Source organism: Vipera berus, assembly GCF_964194415.1.
Source record: "Vipera berus genome assembly, chromosome: 2".
Taxonomy (NCBI): Eukaryota; Metazoa; Chordata; class Lepidosauria; order Squamata; family Viperidae; genus Vipera; species Vipera berus.
Genome location: NC_138203.1, coordinates 162,550,066 through 162,568,568, shown reverse-complemented (window position 1 = coordinate 162,568,568; position 18,503 = coordinate 162,550,066). Strand labels below are relative to the sequence as shown.

The 18,503-nt window shown below is 38.2% G+C and overlaps 1 protein-coding gene across 1 annotated transcript in view; it reads left to right on the top strand.

Moving 5' to 3' along the window:
• Nucleotides 1-18,503, top strand: part of RPTOR (regulatory associated protein of MTOR complex 1) — a 437,560-nt gene that overhangs the window by 362,336 nt on the left and 56,721 nt on the right. Inside the window, exons 25-28 of the mRNA XM_081318296.1 lie at nucleotides 7,550-7,655; nucleotides 9,933-10,047; nucleotides 10,376-10,500; nucleotides 12,369-12,473. Of these exons, the coding sequence (XP_081174422.1) occupies nucleotides 7,550-7,655; nucleotides 9,933-10,047; nucleotides 10,376-10,500; nucleotides 12,369-12,473 (451 nt within the window). The remainder of the gene's footprint in view (nucleotides 1-7,549; nucleotides 7,656-9,932; nucleotides 10,048-10,375; nucleotides 10,501-12,368; nucleotides 12,474-18,503) is intronic.

The following is an 18,503-nucleotide window of genomic DNA, read 5'->3' as shown; positions in this document are numbered from 1 at the left end:
CAGTACAGTGATTCCTATAAAGTGATTTGTTGCTGCAACTGATAAATCTACTGCCTGTCACTATTTCCTCAACCTTCTCTGATTGTTTTCATCTTGATATGGGTAAAGAGCAGAACAGCTTCATTAGCTTTTACATGAGACAGCTCGGCTGATGTCTTTTTCTGAATTGTAATTGGTTTCTTTCTGAATAGAGGCCAAAAAGTATTAGAAATCTGCAACATATCATAATCCTAATGATTTAACACTATTCCAAACACCCACACACCTCTGGGAAACCCACACAGGATTGAATAGAACAAAAGCTTATATTTCATTTATCACAGACAGGCTTTTTTAAAGGAAATATAGGCGAGGCGAATGTAGCATGAGGGAAGTCCTACTGGCAGACCCACAGTCCATCAAGCCCAGCACCTTACATTCTGCAGGGTGGGTCGTGTCTCTTGAGAAGCTGACAAAAGGGCACAAAGGCAGTTGGCCTCTTCCAACAATTGATGTGAGTTAGAACTCTGCTTTAGCCATCTGCACTAAGCCAGATGGTTCTCTGTCGTGTCATTTAAGCCAGTAACTTCACACTGTACCTCAGCACAGTGAACACCAGTGAACACCATGTGCTAAATTTCTCTTAAATCACCTGCCTGAGTTTTGCTGGATGGCCCTCAGTTCCAGTATAACATTTGTCTCTCTCCACATTTCTTTATTTGCTTTATAAATCTCTATTCTGCTATCACTTTAATCATCAGGTTTCTTCCCTCCAACTAAAAAGTCCCAAATATTTGAATCTCTATCACAAAAGAAATATTTCTGCATCATGGAACTGGCCAGATTATTCATTTTTCATTTTATTTTGCTAAACTGTGCCTTTGGTTGAATCAGCAGAACCCCTCTCTTGGCTTTTCATTTACTTACCTGCATCTTAATTGACTCCAAATAGTCCACAGATGTTCATTTCTTTCTCTTGCTTGGGTAAAATACTGCATATGTACTGATCAGTACATCCTAATTTGGAGTAGAAAAAAGGTTTTAAAAAAAATATACAGTATATTTTCCAGACAATTATTAATCAGAGGTGTGTGAGTGAGTTATTACATTAGCTGATAAAAAGTTGTTGAAAATGGAAGAATAGTCAGAGGGTACAGATGACTGCCTGCTTAGCTGCTGAAAAGACTGGATGCCTTTGAAGATTAGAGTGGATTAGATTAGATAAAATTGGCCATTGCTTGGGTGCTTAGATTGGACATTGCTTGGGAGACCCTGCTTCTTTTGTCAAGCTGAACTCTTGAACATCTGAACTGTCTGAAGCTAAATGTGTTCAACCTACCTGGAGGGCATCAGACTGCAGATGGCAGTGAAGATCAACAATTCACTCTCTAAAAAACATTTACCACCTTCAAGTCATATAGATTTCCTTTTGTTTGTGTATATATAGTTGACTCTCATTTTTCAGATCAGCTCCAGTTGCCCTTCACTTAATCCACTTCCAGTTTTGCAAAGCTGAGCTGAACTTTACAGCTGGAGAAGTTATCCCCACCCAGAAGTATATTACTGTTTGAGGCTGTACTCTTGTTTCATTGCTAGCTTGTTTCATGAGGGTGCAGTTGCAATAGTCTACTTTCCTCTCCGGACCTCTGGATTTGTTAACTGACCACAGCCCTTGTCCTTTTTTGGTGACTTGATCTATTTTTTCTTCCATCCTTTCATTTCTTCCTTGGCTTTTGCCTTTTAAAACACTTCCAGCCTCCTTCTCTGTCCCTCCTTTTTCCTTCTGTGTCGTATTTAATATCTTCTCTAATTTTCTAGCTGCTCGAGCTCAGCTTTTAAGTGTTATTTGTTTACTGTCCTCTAGCTCTGTTCACAGTCACCTCTTCCTGTCAGCTTACATTTTTTTCCCCCATGAGTGTTGCTCTGCTTCTGTACCCCTCATTTCTTGCTGGCCTTCTCTGATTGCAGCTTAGACCCATTTACTTTCTTGATACCGCCTTTTCATATCTTCTTCTAATACATTACTGTAAAATGAGCTATTCATTAAAGTGTAATGTTTCTCTACTGGAATATGTTTAGATGCATTTGAACTTGAGATTGTTTATTTCCATGAGGCTGTTTGTCATTCCCCATGTAATAAGCCTTAGATTGTTGCCAAAAAAAACACAACCTGGAGGAAAAAAATAAAAAATCAGTTATCTAGCAAAGTAATTTCTGTTATGATTTGTTTGAATAGGATGGGCTGCCTAAGAAGCAATTTGCATAGTAATATGATTGGACTTGGATTGATTATATTTTTACTGGGTAGGTTGAGTCCATGTGGTATGAGTTTGACAATTGATTATCCTTGATTAGGTAGAATTGTAGAGAAAAACAATCCTCAAGGTCGTTTGTTCAAATTCTTTGCTTAATTTGAAATCTGCAATTCAGGATGTTGCCACAGTATTTTTGACAGATGGCTGTCCAGCCTGGACCACATTCAAATATCTTTAAAGTATTAGAATGTTTCCACTAATATTTAACCCACATTTGCTTTGCTGACCTTTGAAGCAACAGAGAGCAGTTATTTTTCTATTTAATATGCCTTGAATGGACTAGGTGCTGATGACCAATCTAAATTATTTCACTTAAAGTCCTCTGTGAGGTACAGTACTTTTTTTAGAACAACGTTAAAAAGAGCCCACTTCTGATTTTTTTAATTACAACAAAATCAAATCTGTCTGGGTGCCTTATCGGTTTCTAAGTTACACTGGCTTTCTTTTCAGCAAAATGTTCATCAGGTTGCAAATGATAATTTCAGAAGGGATGGGCATGAAAGCAGAAGAGCTTAACATGAATATTTGTCTTTGGAAATAGCAAGCTAATTAGAATAATCAAAGACAGTGTTCTCTTATCTACTTGATTAAAAATTATTATTATTTCATTAAAATGGGTATTTTCATGCAAACAATGCAGCTGCATATTTCTTTTCAGAACATTTCCAAATTTCAGATCAGAACCAGCTTTGATGGTACTGATAAAAGCCATGAGCTTTGCATATTTGATGCTCTGGGTCAGTAGCAATAGCTGTTGATGACTGAGTGATGGATTTGGGTTGAGTTTTATTTTAATTTATTTTCAAAAAAGAGTTGTAAACTACTGTCCTTGAAAAATGCAAGCAGTTTAAGAACTGAAAGAGGATTCTTTCAGCTAAAATAGAAATTGGTTGCAGTTGGAAAGCTACCTGATTAAGCTATTCTTTAATCAGTAGGACCATCATTTATAGAAACTAGCTTTAATGAGCAAGTTAGTGTGGCAAGTGGTTTCAAGCAAATTCTATCATAAGAAAGAGTATCAATTTTATAAATCAAAGAGACTTGGGTAGCTACTGTTGCCAGAAGCTTATTCTTTTTCAGCTGACGCCTTTTCCTTATTTCATCTCCAGATTTAGATAGTTTTTGCTGACATTTTTAAACGTTAACATTAGAAGTAGATTTGTGTTTATTATCTGGTGTTCACTGAATTTTAAGTAGGCAAGATGGCTATGTAGCATCAAGCAGAATTGGGTGCATACAAAAGAATTTCTCCCTCCCCGATAAGAGTTTCTAATTGAAATAATGGCAATAGGAAATATTCCAGTGAGGCCACATATGGCAGCAGTTTTGTCAGTCATGCAATGGTGGTAACCAAACCAGAACCATTCAGAGTCACGTCATTTACTGAATTTCTGTAGCCGCCCAACTCAACCAAGTGATTCTGGGTGGCTTACAGTTCTAAAATTCTAAAGCAATTGAAACACTAAAAATATCCACAAAATATGTAAGTACAAACAGCAGCTGTGATGATTAAACAATTGATAGTAAAGCCAAGTAGCACATGCACATACTCAAAGCCCCAGACGCAGGTACATAGCCAGGATTTTAAAGCCTTTCAAAAAGCCAACAGGGTTGGAGCTGGTGTAATCTCCAAGGGGAGAAGGTTCCATAAGGCAGGGGCTACAGCTGCGAAAACCCGTCTTCTAGTTCCCGCCAGTCAACACCAGCTGACAGGATCTGTAGCATACCCAATCTGTTTAGCTGGATTTGACAAGTAGAAAATCTTGGGAAAAGATGGTCCTTGGCCCAAAGGGAGATAGAGCTGCAAAAGTGAGTAAAAATATCACTCTTGTTTGAACCACACAGGGGACTGCTATTATTTCTCTCTAAATTCCTCCCTCCCTTTTTCTTCACCAGTTTTATCTGTCACATTTAATTTCATATTTTAATCAGCTTTTTTCCCATTAAATAAATAAAGACCACTAAAAAAAGGACAGTAGATAAGTCACAAAGCAAATCATGTTGCAAAACCTTATGTTTTAAAATGTGAATTTTGCATGAAAAATGCTTTTAAAAAAAGAATATAATCAATACCTTACCAATAACGTTATAAGACAGCATAGAAGAAGATTGCTCTCCACCTCATCGATCCTCTGAGGATAGAAACATTGCCTGTGCAATGTGCTATGATAGCTGCCTAGGATAAGATCTTGAGGAAATACTATTGAATTGACCTAGCATAAAAGTCCTGCAATATGTCAACGATATGGCTTGGGAAAGGTAGCTGGCAGAAGCAAAGAGAATCCTGCATAGAAACAACTAAAAACTGAATTTCTTTTCCTTGTAAACCTGAATCCCAGATACATTATCTGATTCTTTCTTTAAAGGGTTCTAAAAACAGTGTCATAGCAAGTTCAGGATGTCAATTTGTTTATTTTATTTTACCGATTTATATCCCGTCTTCATTATTTTTTGCAAATAACTCAAGGCATTGAACCTATCCAACGCACCTTCCTTCCCCTATTTTCCCTACAGCAACAACCCTGTGAGATCGATTGGGCTGAGAGAAAGTGACTGGCCTAATGTCACCCAGTTGGCTTTCATAGCTAAGGCGGTACTAGAACTCACTGTCTCCCAGATTCTAGCCTGGTACTTTAACCACTAGATCAAACAGATTTTCTTCAGGTTATTTTCCACATAGGTTGAAATTTGTCTTTTGAAATTAAAGGGCCTAAATCAGCTTGCATGTAGATGAATTTCAGCCAAAGATTGAGGAAGTGTAACACCATATTTGATGCACATTAGAGCAGTGTTTCCCAACCTTGGTCACATGAAGATGTGTGGACTTCAACTCCCAGAATTTGCTGGCTGGGGGAATTCTGGGAGTTGAAGTCCATGCATGTTCAAGTGGCCAAGGTTGGGAAAAATCTGCATTAGAGCAAGGGTCACCCAACCCCCAGGTCACGAATCACTAGCGGCCTGTTTGGAATCTGGCCACCGAAGCAGCAGGTGAGCACATGAAGCTTCATTTGCACATGCATGGAATTTAGGTTGAGCACACAGAACCATTTCCTCTGCCTCCAAAACAGCCAAAGCCACTGCTCGTCTGGGAATCAAAAATGTTGGGGACCCCTGCATTTGAGAACTACAAAAACAAAAAAATATGGGAACACACTTCATGTCCTTTGTAAGAGCAAATTTGGATTCTGCACCACAGCTAGAAAACCAGATTCGTTTCATGACATTTATGAAACCAGACACATCTTAGCCTAGCGTAGAAAAAATATATATAGTAACAACCACACTTCTCTAAGGCCCCTCCATTTGGGGACAACTTTCCCCTGGTGTGGTTTGGAAGACTACCACCAAAAAGTGGTAATTAAATTCCCTTCTAATTGTGACCTGTAGGATTTTTCCATCACAGAGAGGGTGGCTGTGTATTCTCTGTACAAAAAGAAAAAGTAAAAAAAACTATTGATATTTGTTAATTGGATAATTAATTGGTTTATGTTTAATTATTATATTTTATGAAGCATTCTGATTATTGTCAGTTACCTTGAAACAGCTGACTAGCAAATGGGACGTCATCCACCAGCTGCTATAAGACTGTTTTGTAAAGAAAGCTTGTTCATTCAGGGAAAGGGAATTTTTCATTTTCCTCCTTCCCAGAATGTTTTAATCCTATCAGAATTTGAGAACAATATTTTATTCTATTTGTGCCAGGAGGCCTCAAAGCATCTTTTGCTTTTAGCGTGCTGATTCTACTAGCTGTGGTTTTAAAGTAGACAATGTAACTCGTTTTTTCCAAACTATTGTATTTCCGGTTGTGCCAAAAGAAACCCCAGAATTCCCCCTATGGGATCATCTGCAATCATCAGCTACATCTTCTGCATTTATGTTTCCCTGAGACATGCTTCACGGTCCCATGTATTCGAAAACAATAATGTAAAAATCCCATTTTTTTTCTTTTAAATGGAAGAAAGCTTTAGAGACCGATGTTAAAATGGTTCAGTGCCTTTGTCGATTTATGCAAGCAGCCTCTAGAATCAAATAGATCTGCTAATAAGTCATTTACATAAGCTTCCTCAATTTACATGGCTCTTTAAAATAACAGAAGGCTCTCTCTCTTCATATGAGAACTTACAGCCAGAAAGAGACATGCTACAAGGCTTAGACCTTATTAAGCTGTAGCTTTTAAAATATTGGTTGATGAATCACATGATTTACAAATCCTGGGCTTAAAATGTGCATTTTTAAAGAGCTGTTCCCTACTGAGAAGATTCTAATTCTGACATTATTAGTGGATAGAGTCTGCATTCATGCAGTGCATCTTTTTTTTCCCTTTATACTGCCTGTCTTTATTTTCCATGCAGTTTCAAAATGAAAATGTCACTTTCCTTAGGCTCCATGAAAATAGATACCTGTGAAAGTAATGTATAATAATTTATATTAATTGGTTAAAAAGCATAGCATAGGCTTTGATTAGCCTGGAACTAACCATTTATAACAGACTCCAAAGGTGACACATGTTTTAAGTATTCAAAACCATCTGTCTGTTATTGCTCTTAGTCAAGCCAAACTGAAGAACCTCCAGAAATAAAGAAGAAAGTGAATATATTTGTTTGTTAGCTTTACAGTAGATCTTACCTTTATTTTGTATGACAGACAGCAGATAATGTACCAATCTCCTATTTCCTCACAACAACCCTGTGGGGTGGGGGGTGCTGAGGAAGAGTGACTGATCCAACATCACCCAGCTGGCTTTCATTCTTAAGGGACAAATATAACTCAGGGTTTCTTCTTTTCTAGTCCAGCTACCTAGCCAGTACACCTGGGGAGCGTGGTGGCTTACCTGGTTAGCATGCTGGGTTGGAGGTTAGCAATGTGGGTGTTGCTGTGTGGCGGGGTAAGCTCCTGTCATTCACTCCGGTACATGAATCCTTTGAACCTGGAAGCACCCTAGGTGCCTCTGACATAAACGGGGCAGGGGACCAGTACACTAAACTGCCTCAGAAATTAAACTGGAGTGACGCTCACACTTCTACAGCTATTTATTTTTAGTTATTTGTTAAACTTATTTGCCACCTCTTGCTGTGGATCTATTCTAGGCAGCTTACAATAATAAAAAAAGAAAGAAAATGAAAGGAATGTAAAATCATACAACACTAAAATAAACAGTGAAAAAGAGCACAGTGAGAATATATATACCAAGTCTCTGCCTTTGTTTTATTTTGTAATTGTCCTGCTCTCATTATCTTTTCATAATTGCTTGATAGATTCCTGAAGAGCATGATTTGGAGAGCCAGATCCGGAAAGAGAGGGAGTGGAGATTTCTGCGCAATGCTAGAGTCCGAAAGCAAGCACAGAAAATTATCCAAAAAGGTGATTTCCTCCTTTCTTGCTTTTTCTGATTCCCAAAAGAAAGAAAAAAGACATTTTTTCCCTATGTGTATGTGCTCCATCCTGCTTCAACAATGCACCCTTGAGCCTCAATACTAATCGTTGATCTTTGTTGCCAACCTGCTAATCTGATTATGTGCTCCCCAGACATCTGGCATACTATTCTATGAAGATAAAGTAGAAGTTACATCTCAATTACAAGAAAGGAGGTTGCCAGCTAAATGACAATTTTTACCACTGCCGCTAAATGACAGAATTAAAGAATGATAACGTCCCTAAGGCTTTCGAGGTTTTCTGTAGTTTCTTATGTATTGGCATTCTTTACCTTTATAGATTTTTTTTTCTCTGACTGTGCCTTTGGATTCAAGTCTATTCTGTGTTTTACTGAAAATTCACCGTGCTTATTTATAACTCTATGTATTTGCAAATTATTGTTAACTGAGATTATTTGAGTGCTTTGCATCTTACTCATGTAGCCCCTAAAATTGCATAGCAATGGTTAGATGTGACATTTGAAAAACAATGAGAATTATTATATATTATGTAATAATTAGAATAGTGAGTCAGAGGGAGTGAATGTGTGTTGCTCACCTACATTTTCAGCACGACACAAGAGGGTTTTTACCAGGAACGAGAGAGAGTGGGTGCTTTCCCATCTTGAGTTATCAGCTGGAGAAACATTAGTGCAAAATATTAATCTTCTGAGAGAGATGATCTGTCTGTTACATGTAGCTCAGTTCTTTTGTAACTAAAGTGAGTTCATTTACCGTTATTGATTTGAGGATATATATATATATATATATATATATATATATATATATATATATATATATTCACTTCAGAAAGTGAAGAGGAACTAAAGAGCCTCTTGTTGCGAGTGAAGAAGGAGAGTGCAAAACTTGGGTTGAAACTAAACATTAAGAAAACCAAGATCATGGCATCCGGCCCTCTCAATTCCTGGCAAATAGATGGGGAAGAAATGGAGGTAGTGACAGATTTTATTTTCCTGGGCTCCAAGATCACTGCAGTTGGGGACTGTAGCCAAGAAATTAAAAGACGCTTGCTCCTCGGGAGGAAAGCCATGGCAAATCTAGACAGCACACTAAAAAGCAGAGACCACCCTGTCAACAAAAGTGCGTATAGTCAAGGCTATGGTCTTCCCAGTTGCAATGTATGGCAGTGAAAGCTGGACCATAAGAAAGGCTGAGCGCCAAACAATTGAAGCCTTTGAACCATGGTGCTGGAGAAGACTCCTGCGAGTTCCTTGGACTGCAAGGCGATCAAACCGGTCAGTCCTAGAGGAGATCAACCCTGTCTGCTCTTTAGAAGGCCAGATCCTGAAGCTAAAACTCAAATACTTTGGCCACCTAATGAGAAGGAAGGACTCACTGGAGAAGAGCCTAATGCTGGGAAAGATCGAGGGCAATAGAAGAAGGGGACGACAGAGAATGAGGTGGCTGGATGGAGTCACTGAAGCAGTAGGCGTGAGCTTAAATGGACTCCAGAAGATGGTAGAGGACAGGAAGGCCTGGAGGAACATTGTCTATATATATATATATATATATATATATATATATATATATATATATATATATATATATATATATATATATATATATATATATATATATATATATATATATATATATATATATATATATATATATATATATATATATATATATATATATATATATATATATATTTGGAGGTAGGATCTTTCTACCATGCTTACTGTATGCACCCCCTTTTTTTCCTGCACCTAAGGATTTCTCACGGCAAAAACTTGCTTTTGTGTGAGTCGGTCATCATCCGTAAGACCTTTTTGCCTTTTGTGTTTATTTACTAAACAGTTTCAACTGTTTAGTAACATGTGTTTATGACACCTATCTATTTATTTTGCCGGATACACAAAATGGTCTATTAATCAATTTATGCAGATAGGCCCTAGATTTCTCAGGTAAGGAGTTGCAAGCAATAAAAGAAATTTGGCTGTCCTCTTTCTGTCAGTCAGGAAATACACATATGCTAAAGTATATCAGATGTACGATTGCTGGGTCACGGTTTCCTCTTTTGACTAGATGAAGATAAATTAATACACTGTGTCTGGAGGAAAATGGAAGGGCTGTGTTTAATTTGAAGAGTTTTCTTATGCTATAGCTTAGATATATATATATTTGTAAAACAGTAAGCAATGCCCAGTCAGTTTAGTGAACTATAAGAGATTGATGCTAATATTCTTTCTGAAATACTTTTTAGGTATTTCAAGACTAGATGATCAAATCTTTCTGAACAGGAACCCCGGAATGCCTTCCGTAGTCAAGTTTCACCCATTCACCCCATGCATAGCAGTGGCTGACAAAGATAGCATCTGGTAAAATACTGATTTTAAAGTCAATATCATCTTATTCGATCTGGTGCCTTCTTCTTGCTCCTGAGGGAAGGCCTGATAAAACTATCATTTCAGCCAAGTATAGATTTTCTACACAGAGTTTCAAATGTGTTATTCTTCCTGCAAAAGCTGAAAGTACAATGGGAACATATTAATCAAAAAATATTAAGCACTTGGGGTGGAGGAGCAAGCTATTTGATTTGGAGCCATTCGATAGAATGATATCCTGATACCTAAAACCAGATTGATTAATGGATTCCACTATATTTTATTTAACTTGTTCTTGCTTTTTTTTCCTTTCTTTGCCCAGTTTTTGGGATTGGGAAAAAGGGGAAAAGTTGGACTATTTTCACAATGGAAACCCACGTTACACTAGGATCACTGCCATGGAATATCTGAATGGACAAGACTGTTCTCTACTCCTGACTGCTACAGGTTGGTATATTATTTTTGTGAAAAAGCAGATAATACAACTAAGAAACATGAGAAGTTTTTCTGCCTTGCCATCTTACTGATTCATTCAATCTTAGACACAATATTGCTCTGTTTATTTGTTTCCACGCATTCTGCTAGCCAACGTTTGAGTCATCCCCCAGGCTGTTATCACACAGCAGACCATGATAATCGTATAAAAATGATCCTATGAGTATTTTATTATTTTCTTCACCCAGCCTCATTTCTTCTCAAGTATGTAAAACATGTTGAAAGTAGGCGGGAAATGTTCTATATTAGATTCTCCTCCATAATCATTCTCCTGACAGTAATTGCATGAATTAACATCATGTCATATCTTTGCCTCACACTTTCTATTCCAGAACATTCCCTCTCTGGGACTAATGTGCATTATCTGAAGCTTAAGAGCCACATCCACTCCATGGATGCAGCTCTTGAAGACCAACAAAAGTTTTTTTTTACCAAATTGTAATTTTTAATATGGAAGAAGGGGGTAATTATTAAATATGTGGCTGGAAAGTAATTCTTTTGATTATATTTAATTATAATCTAAATTAAAAAATAGGCCTCCTGCTACTTTTTACAATGCAACCCTTGAAAAACTATTCAAAGACCAGATGGGGCATCCACACTAAAAGAGGTTGTACAAGACTTCAGGGCAGGTTAGCAATGGAGATAAGCTTTTCTAGTTTTAAAGAAAAATATCTCCAGGAATATTACATTATACAGCAATTTCCTTCACCTTAAATTCCCCAAAAAGCATTATTATTACGCACATATTATTTATAGGGTAGATATTACCCGAGCATATCCATCTCATAGCCCTTATTTGTATTAAGAGCATGATTACATGTATAAGCAAGGCACAGGTATTCCTATAATTGCTGTGGGGACTTGGGTATATAAATGAAAGAGATTTGCCAGTCCTAGAAAATAGATTGTATTCAGTTAATGGGAAATTGTATCTTTTTAAAAAGTTATCCATTTAAAGATTTGAAATGTGAAATTCTTTTGAAAATTATTAAGCGCCTAGTTTTTAGTTCTTCATCTTCAATGCAGACAATCTTCATCTTTCTTTAGAAAATCTTCTAAGAATGATTCCGAGAGGGTGAAGATACTCTGGGTAGTTCCAAGTGTGCTGTATGAAGAGCCTAGATTAGGGCTCTTCAAACTTGGCCCTTTTATGACTTGTGGACTTCAACTCCCAGAATTCCTCAGCCAGGCATGCTGGCTGAGGAATTCTGGGAATTGAAGTCCACAAGTCATAAAAGGGCCAAGTTTGAAGAGCCCTGGCCTAGATGCTGATTTTTATTACAGGGGTTCCTGCTAGCATTATGCTGTTCTTGGAAAGAAACACAGCCACTTCTGGATCCAGAGTCCTTTCATCCCTCTTAAATATACTTTTTGGTAGCTGACCTTACCTCCATATATTTCAGACATATTTGGGTATACGTGGGGATCCAAAACATATAGCTCTTCCAGGCTAAAAAACCCAGTAGACCTCCCTCTTCCCCTGTGCTAATAAGCACTATCAGCCAGCCAGAATTTAGAAGGAACATATATTCACTACTTCATTCCCCCCCCCTCCGTTTTCATTGGCTTCTTTTGCCCAAGTCTATACCTAAGATGATTAAAAGTTTATATGGAGATTGAAGCTTTTGAAAATGGTATGTCTCTTTTATTTAAATTCACTTACTCTAACATAAAATAAAATGTTCTGTACTAAGATAAGGTTGTTTGCCATATATGTCCCAAAGCCACTCTTTTTTTATATTACTTTGTATGTTCTTTTGTGTGTGTGTGTGTGTGTGTGTGTGTGTGTGTGTGTGTGTGTGTGTCCTGTCTTCAAGATGATGGTGCTATAAGAGTGTGGAAGAACTTTGCTGACCTGGAGAAGAATCCAGAGATGGTAACAGCCTGGCAGGGTTTGTCAGATATGCTACCAACAACACGTGGTAAGTATGACCATAACACTCTTTTCTGAATGTGAAATATAACAATAATTAGTCTTGGTCTGAAGTGAGGCTGGGTAACCTGGAGCTGTCTTCTTTGCTTCTGCTTTCAGTAATATCTTGTCATTAGACTTTTGGCTGCCATCGACTGACTTGTTAAGAGATTTCTTCCTAGCCATAGTTTCAGAAAATTATAAACATAGGCCTAAAGAAGCTACTTGTGGGATAGATAGAGAGGCATTTTTTAGTAATGTGAATCGAGACTAAAGTTGTGTTCCCACCTCCTGAACTATACTGGATTTCTTATCAGTGGAGGTCAGGTCTAACTTTTTGCTTCTTGAGAAAGAGTCATAGAGAGCTGCACTGAGCACTGCCCTTCTTGAACTTCTCACAGCAGTTGGTTATCTCCTTCCAATTTGGGGTTTATCCAGAACCTCACCTCTTGCTGCTGTTCTGTTTATTTGCTGATTCTTCCTTGACCCAGCTTTGCATGCTTCCCATATCACTTTGCTTAGCCCGCTTTGACTTCAGCACATACAGCACCGCTTCAGTTCTTTCCTAACATATGTGGGGGGAAAGGGAAGGAGAGGGAAATAGGAAACATTACAATTGGGGTCTTCTACAAGTAGCATAAATGGTCCTGGCACAGGACGGGCTCTGGCAAAGCTAGATGTCAACAAGAAACTTGTCACTGTGCATACTTGGTAGAGGCAAGTTAAGTAACACACACACACAAACAGAAAAACCTCTCCCAAATATTTTAATAGAAAGGTGTTTGCTCTGCTCCCAAGACATGAGGATTCATTAAAGCACTGACAGTTCCTATTTCTCAGCTGATACGTCTCTGCCCTAAGAACTGAGAATTGCATCTCTGAAAATCCCCTGTTGCTATACTACTTTGCTAACCTCTTAACATATTTGTGCTAACACAGCCAGTAATCAGTAATGATTTGACATGTCAGTATAAAACATCTACGCCCTTTGAACTTTATGGTTTGAACACTTACAGAAGTAACATCTACATATTTTTCTTTAATGTCACCTTCTCTCACACTGCCCTGCTCTTCCTGCATAATGTGATTCAAGCTATTGAGAGAAATCCACACAAAACATCTCACTTAGATCTAAAAAACACTAACAACCCATTCTTGACTTTTTCCATAAAAATCCTGAATTGCTCAGACAATCGGAAAGCAGAAGTCCATTTGCAGTAAATCCAGCTTTCTATAACATGCTTCTCCATGTTTGCAGAACGTGGAGTCCTAAAGGGCACATTTTAGGCATCTGGCAAAAATCCTCCATTTAAAAGGCCATTTGTCAGCAGCCAAGAAAAGATTGCATTGTGCACTGCATTGTAAATAGAAGCGTACTCAGCTCAGATCTTGCTGATCTTTTAGCATCTTCCCATCTCTGAAATAATCATTGAATAAATAATAAGTTGTATGTTGTCTAAGGTATCTATATAATGCCCACGCATTCAGTTACTGTACATTTCAATTAATTTTATTAGCAATGTTTGACACTGCCAAAAGAATGGTTCCTGTAAATTCAGTTTATTCTTGTGCAGCTTATTTAAAAATTCAAACTGAGTGGGAAAAAAGGAAATCACCAAATCATTAAAAATATATACAGTTAAAATGCAGGAGAAAATGATTTAGTTAATTGCCTGGGTCACTCTTAAACAGAAAGACTAATCTCAGCATAGTACAAATTCATCCAGTGATATAGACAGAAACACACAGAAACACACACACATATACACACAGACCGGCCTTCAGTAGCTTAGAGCATCCTGGCTACAAGTTTATAAAAGATAAAGTCCCGTGTGTCTGGAGGGTACAAAACAGAAAGACATGTTGTTTTGCTCTAGAAGAGTTAAGGTGTAATAGATATTGATTCTACAATATTTAAAATTGATAGTCTAATCCCATAATAATATGCAAATCATGTTCATCATTATTGTAATACACTGAAAAGTGTGAAATCTTACATGAAGAAATACTATCTTCTGAGATATCAGAAATACTTTTTTTTAGTTTATGTAGTTCCTTTAAGAAGGTGCAGATACTGTAATTGTAAGGGGCAATATGAAGTATACTGTTTGTACTATAATGTTTTCAGTTCTGATGTTAGCAGCCAATTAGCTAAATAAAATCAGAATCTGAGCTATCTTTTGGATACCAGTTCTGACAAAAAGAGCCATTTTCAGAAATTGGCTTAAAATATTAACAACCACTTAAAGAGTTCCTTATGCTTATGAGTTACTGCATTAAAAATTGTCTAAGGCCAAAGGGAAATCATATTCCTTTGATACAGTTCAGTAAATATGCATAAGCAGATGTTATTTTAATCCTAGGGCTCCAGCATAAAGATTGGGGGCCAATGCAGTTAAATTCAGTTCTATCCTTGGACTTTCCTTGTGTCTGCTTCTGCAGTTCATTAATAAGAGACAAGAAAATCCTGACCAGATGACAAATTGTATATTGTGACACCATCATATCACAAAGCATTCCAGCTTCATTCCAGAGAAAATGCATAATATTATATGGAGTTACGAGTAATGAAAACAAACCTGTTGGCATCAAATATAGCCATGAAACCAATAAGTGGCAATAGACCTAACTTTATTTTATCAACCGTTACTTCCTCAAGAATTTGCTCCCCAAAATAAAAACACTGAAGCCCCTGATAATCTAGGGTCAAGAAGTTCTTATTTTCCCTTGACCATCTCATTTTTCCTAGCACCAATTAAGCACCACATAATAATAACATGGTTTATCATGTCTGATTCCCCCCCCCCCTTCCCCAACTCATAACTTCCTAACAAGTGCAAATGTTCGGATGAATAAAAGCTCTAAGGGGTTTACATTTTATTAAAAATTCATTTATCTTCTGTTTCAACTCTTGCTGCTCTGGTGGAAATGAATGGGCTGGTTAAAGCAAAATCTAACCAGTGCCAAGAAGCAAAGTGAATTAAATTAGCCCTCTATAGAAATGAGATCTAGGTAGTCCTCAACTTACAACCACAACTGACCCCAAAATTTCTGTTGCTAAGCAATGCAGTTGCTAAGTGAGTTGTGTCTCATTTGATGACCTTTTTTGCCACAGTTGCGAGGCGAATCACTGCAGTTGTTAAGTGAATCATGCGGTCGTTAAGAAATCTGACTTCCCCATTGAGTTTGCTAGTTCAAAAGCTGGCTGAGAACGTTACAAAAGGTGGTCCATTGACCCTGGGACAGTGCAACTGTCACAGATCCTTGCCAGTTGCCAAGCATCTAAATCACATGACCATGGGGATGCAGCAACGGTCTGAAGTGTGAAAAATGCGCATAATCACTTTTTCCAGTGCTGTCACTAAACAAATGGTTGTACACCAAGAATTCCCTGTTCTTGATAGAATACTGCTTTTGTTGTGGAAACCCAGAATCATAATATGCTTGTAGCCCCAATTTTTAGTTGTACTTCCTTTGTAGGTGACCAGTGAAATTATTCCAACAGCCCTCTACTTTTGCTTTCCTTCATCTTGGTTCTGCACTCCTTATTTGATGATGTGAGCTGCTTGATGAAAAATAGGTCACTGACTTCACAAGGGATTTGAGGGAACAACAAGAGCGGACGACACTCTGATGGAGTGTCCTTTCTTTAATGACCTTCTTGTGCAAGTTTACTCATTTGTGGTGAACCAGCTGGAAGGAAAGCCACGTTACAATATAGTGCGATTCTTTTGTTCTGAAAAAATATAAGAGGAGTCCAAAGGATTTTAGTTCTATACTAACTTCATAATACAGTGACAAATAAATCCCCTCTTCTTTTACCAAAAATAAATGTGCCCTTGCCAGGCTTATTTGTATTTATCAGAAGAATATAATTGCCCTACATACAAGAAGAATAAGGACAAATTGGAATTGCTTATCATCTAATGTTTGGATTTATGTAAACCATCTCACCATAATATGACACTGAAAGAAAGGATCCCTATATGCAGTGAAGAAGGAGGGGCTGCTCGGAGTCTCTATACAATATGTTATGAATTAACACCAGTTTAATCTTGAACTGGTCAATTCAGCATAAAACTAACTTGGATTGTAATCAAAGCATTGAGAAATAAATGCAGGCACCACCATAAATTATATGCACACATCATGTCCTAAAAGAAATTCTTGTCTGCTCTAATTCAGTATTTTTAATGGAGCAATGAGGCCAAAGCAAAGGACCAAAGTTAGCTAACCTTCATCTCACAGAAGTTCCTAATCAGATCTTATTAACAGAAGGTAGTTCTTGACTTACGATGATTCATTTAGCAACTGTTTGAAGTTGTGATGGCACCGAATAAATTGTGGTTACGAGCAGTCCTGAGCGTTCTGGCTGTCCCAGCAAACCCATGGTCATGTGATCATGATCTGGGTACATGGCAGCCAACTCGTGCTTACAAGTCGTTGCAGTGTCCTACGATGCTGTGATCACTATTTGTGATCTTCTCAGCAGGCTTTCCCAGAAAGTCAGTGGGGAAACTGGCAGGGAAGATTACAGAATGCTGGGGAAAGTTTCCCCCACCCAGCCCCTCTGTGCTCACCCTACACCATCCATTCGTGCACCCCTGCATACTACCCCCAAGTCTCACCGTGTATCCTTGCCACTTGCATACTTTCCCTAAGCTTCGCCATGCCTTTCTCGAACACTCTCATGCACTCTCTTTGAGCGTCTCACCCTCACACAGCCTCCCCAGCCTCACTGTACCTCCCTTCCGCCCCTACTCACCCTCGTGCATCCTCTCTGAGCCTTGCTGCACATCTCATACAGATGCCTGCACAGCCTCCCAGAGCTTCCCTTCACCTCCCTTGCACCCCCCACCCATTCTCCCCAACCCTTGCCACACACCCTTGCACCCCGTGCCCCTTCATACACCCTCCCACTTCCTTGCCATGCCTCTCTCACATGTCCTCACTGCCCTGCCCCTTACCTGCCTGCCAAACTGCTTGAGAGCTGCCTGGGACTTGCAACTTCCTGCTGATTTCTCCACTGATTCAGTTTGGGAAGCCAACAGGAAGTCGTCTCATCTAGTGACCATGGGATTTAGTTGATGACCAGATTGCTTAGTGATGGAAATTCCACTTCCCATTGTAAGTCCAGGGCTACCTTTATTTGAATGGGAGACAGCAAGAAATCCAGAGCTATAGACTAGAGTGAGAAACCTGCCAGAAGACCACAGTGCCAAAGCATTTCCATTAGATTAGATTTTTCACGCTCTTCTGTATGATTGTTAGTTTCTCTGCCCTGTAGTGAACAGTTTGACAAAGTGAGAGTTGTGATATAAAAACGACACAAGAATAATTTATTCTTTTCCTTCAAGAAGCTCTGGAAACCATACCTTGATATCTTTTCTATAACATACGCATATAGTCCCTGAAATTTTAATCAGCTTTACAGGCCCAAGATCAATAGAGTTTATAGCTAATCCACTATTTAACTCACTGCACTGTCTAAGCTCCTCTGGCGTTTGATAGACCTTAGAAATAACTATTTTTATGAAGCATAAACTGCATAAATATAAATCAGCTTAACTATTTCATAGCACTTGTTTTAAATTGAGAATCAGATATAAAAGCAGAGGGAGTTAAATTCAGCTTCTGCCTCAGTGGAATTCTAAGTATAGGCCAGTCTAGAGAGGATTAGTTGTTAGGATTTCAGCTGTAATTTGAAAAGGCCAAAGTTGATTTGTGTAATTTATATGTCAGACCTTACAAGAATTATACAGATTCTTTGACAAAGAGAACATTTAAAGTTTTATTAACAGACAGCAAAGCATCCGCAGGGGTGACTTTCACAGCATCGACAAAATGACATTTTGTTGATACTAAATGGATTTTGGGGGGAAAAGGAGGAATAGGTCTTAAAGGTTATTCTTTCCTAGGTCAGATCAGCAGTCCAAGTAATCAGATAACCTGACTACCTGCACAAGGCTTGGACTGCTACTGAACTGTAATACGGAAGCTTTGCAATGGGGAACAGGACCATCACTTCCTACATAGATAT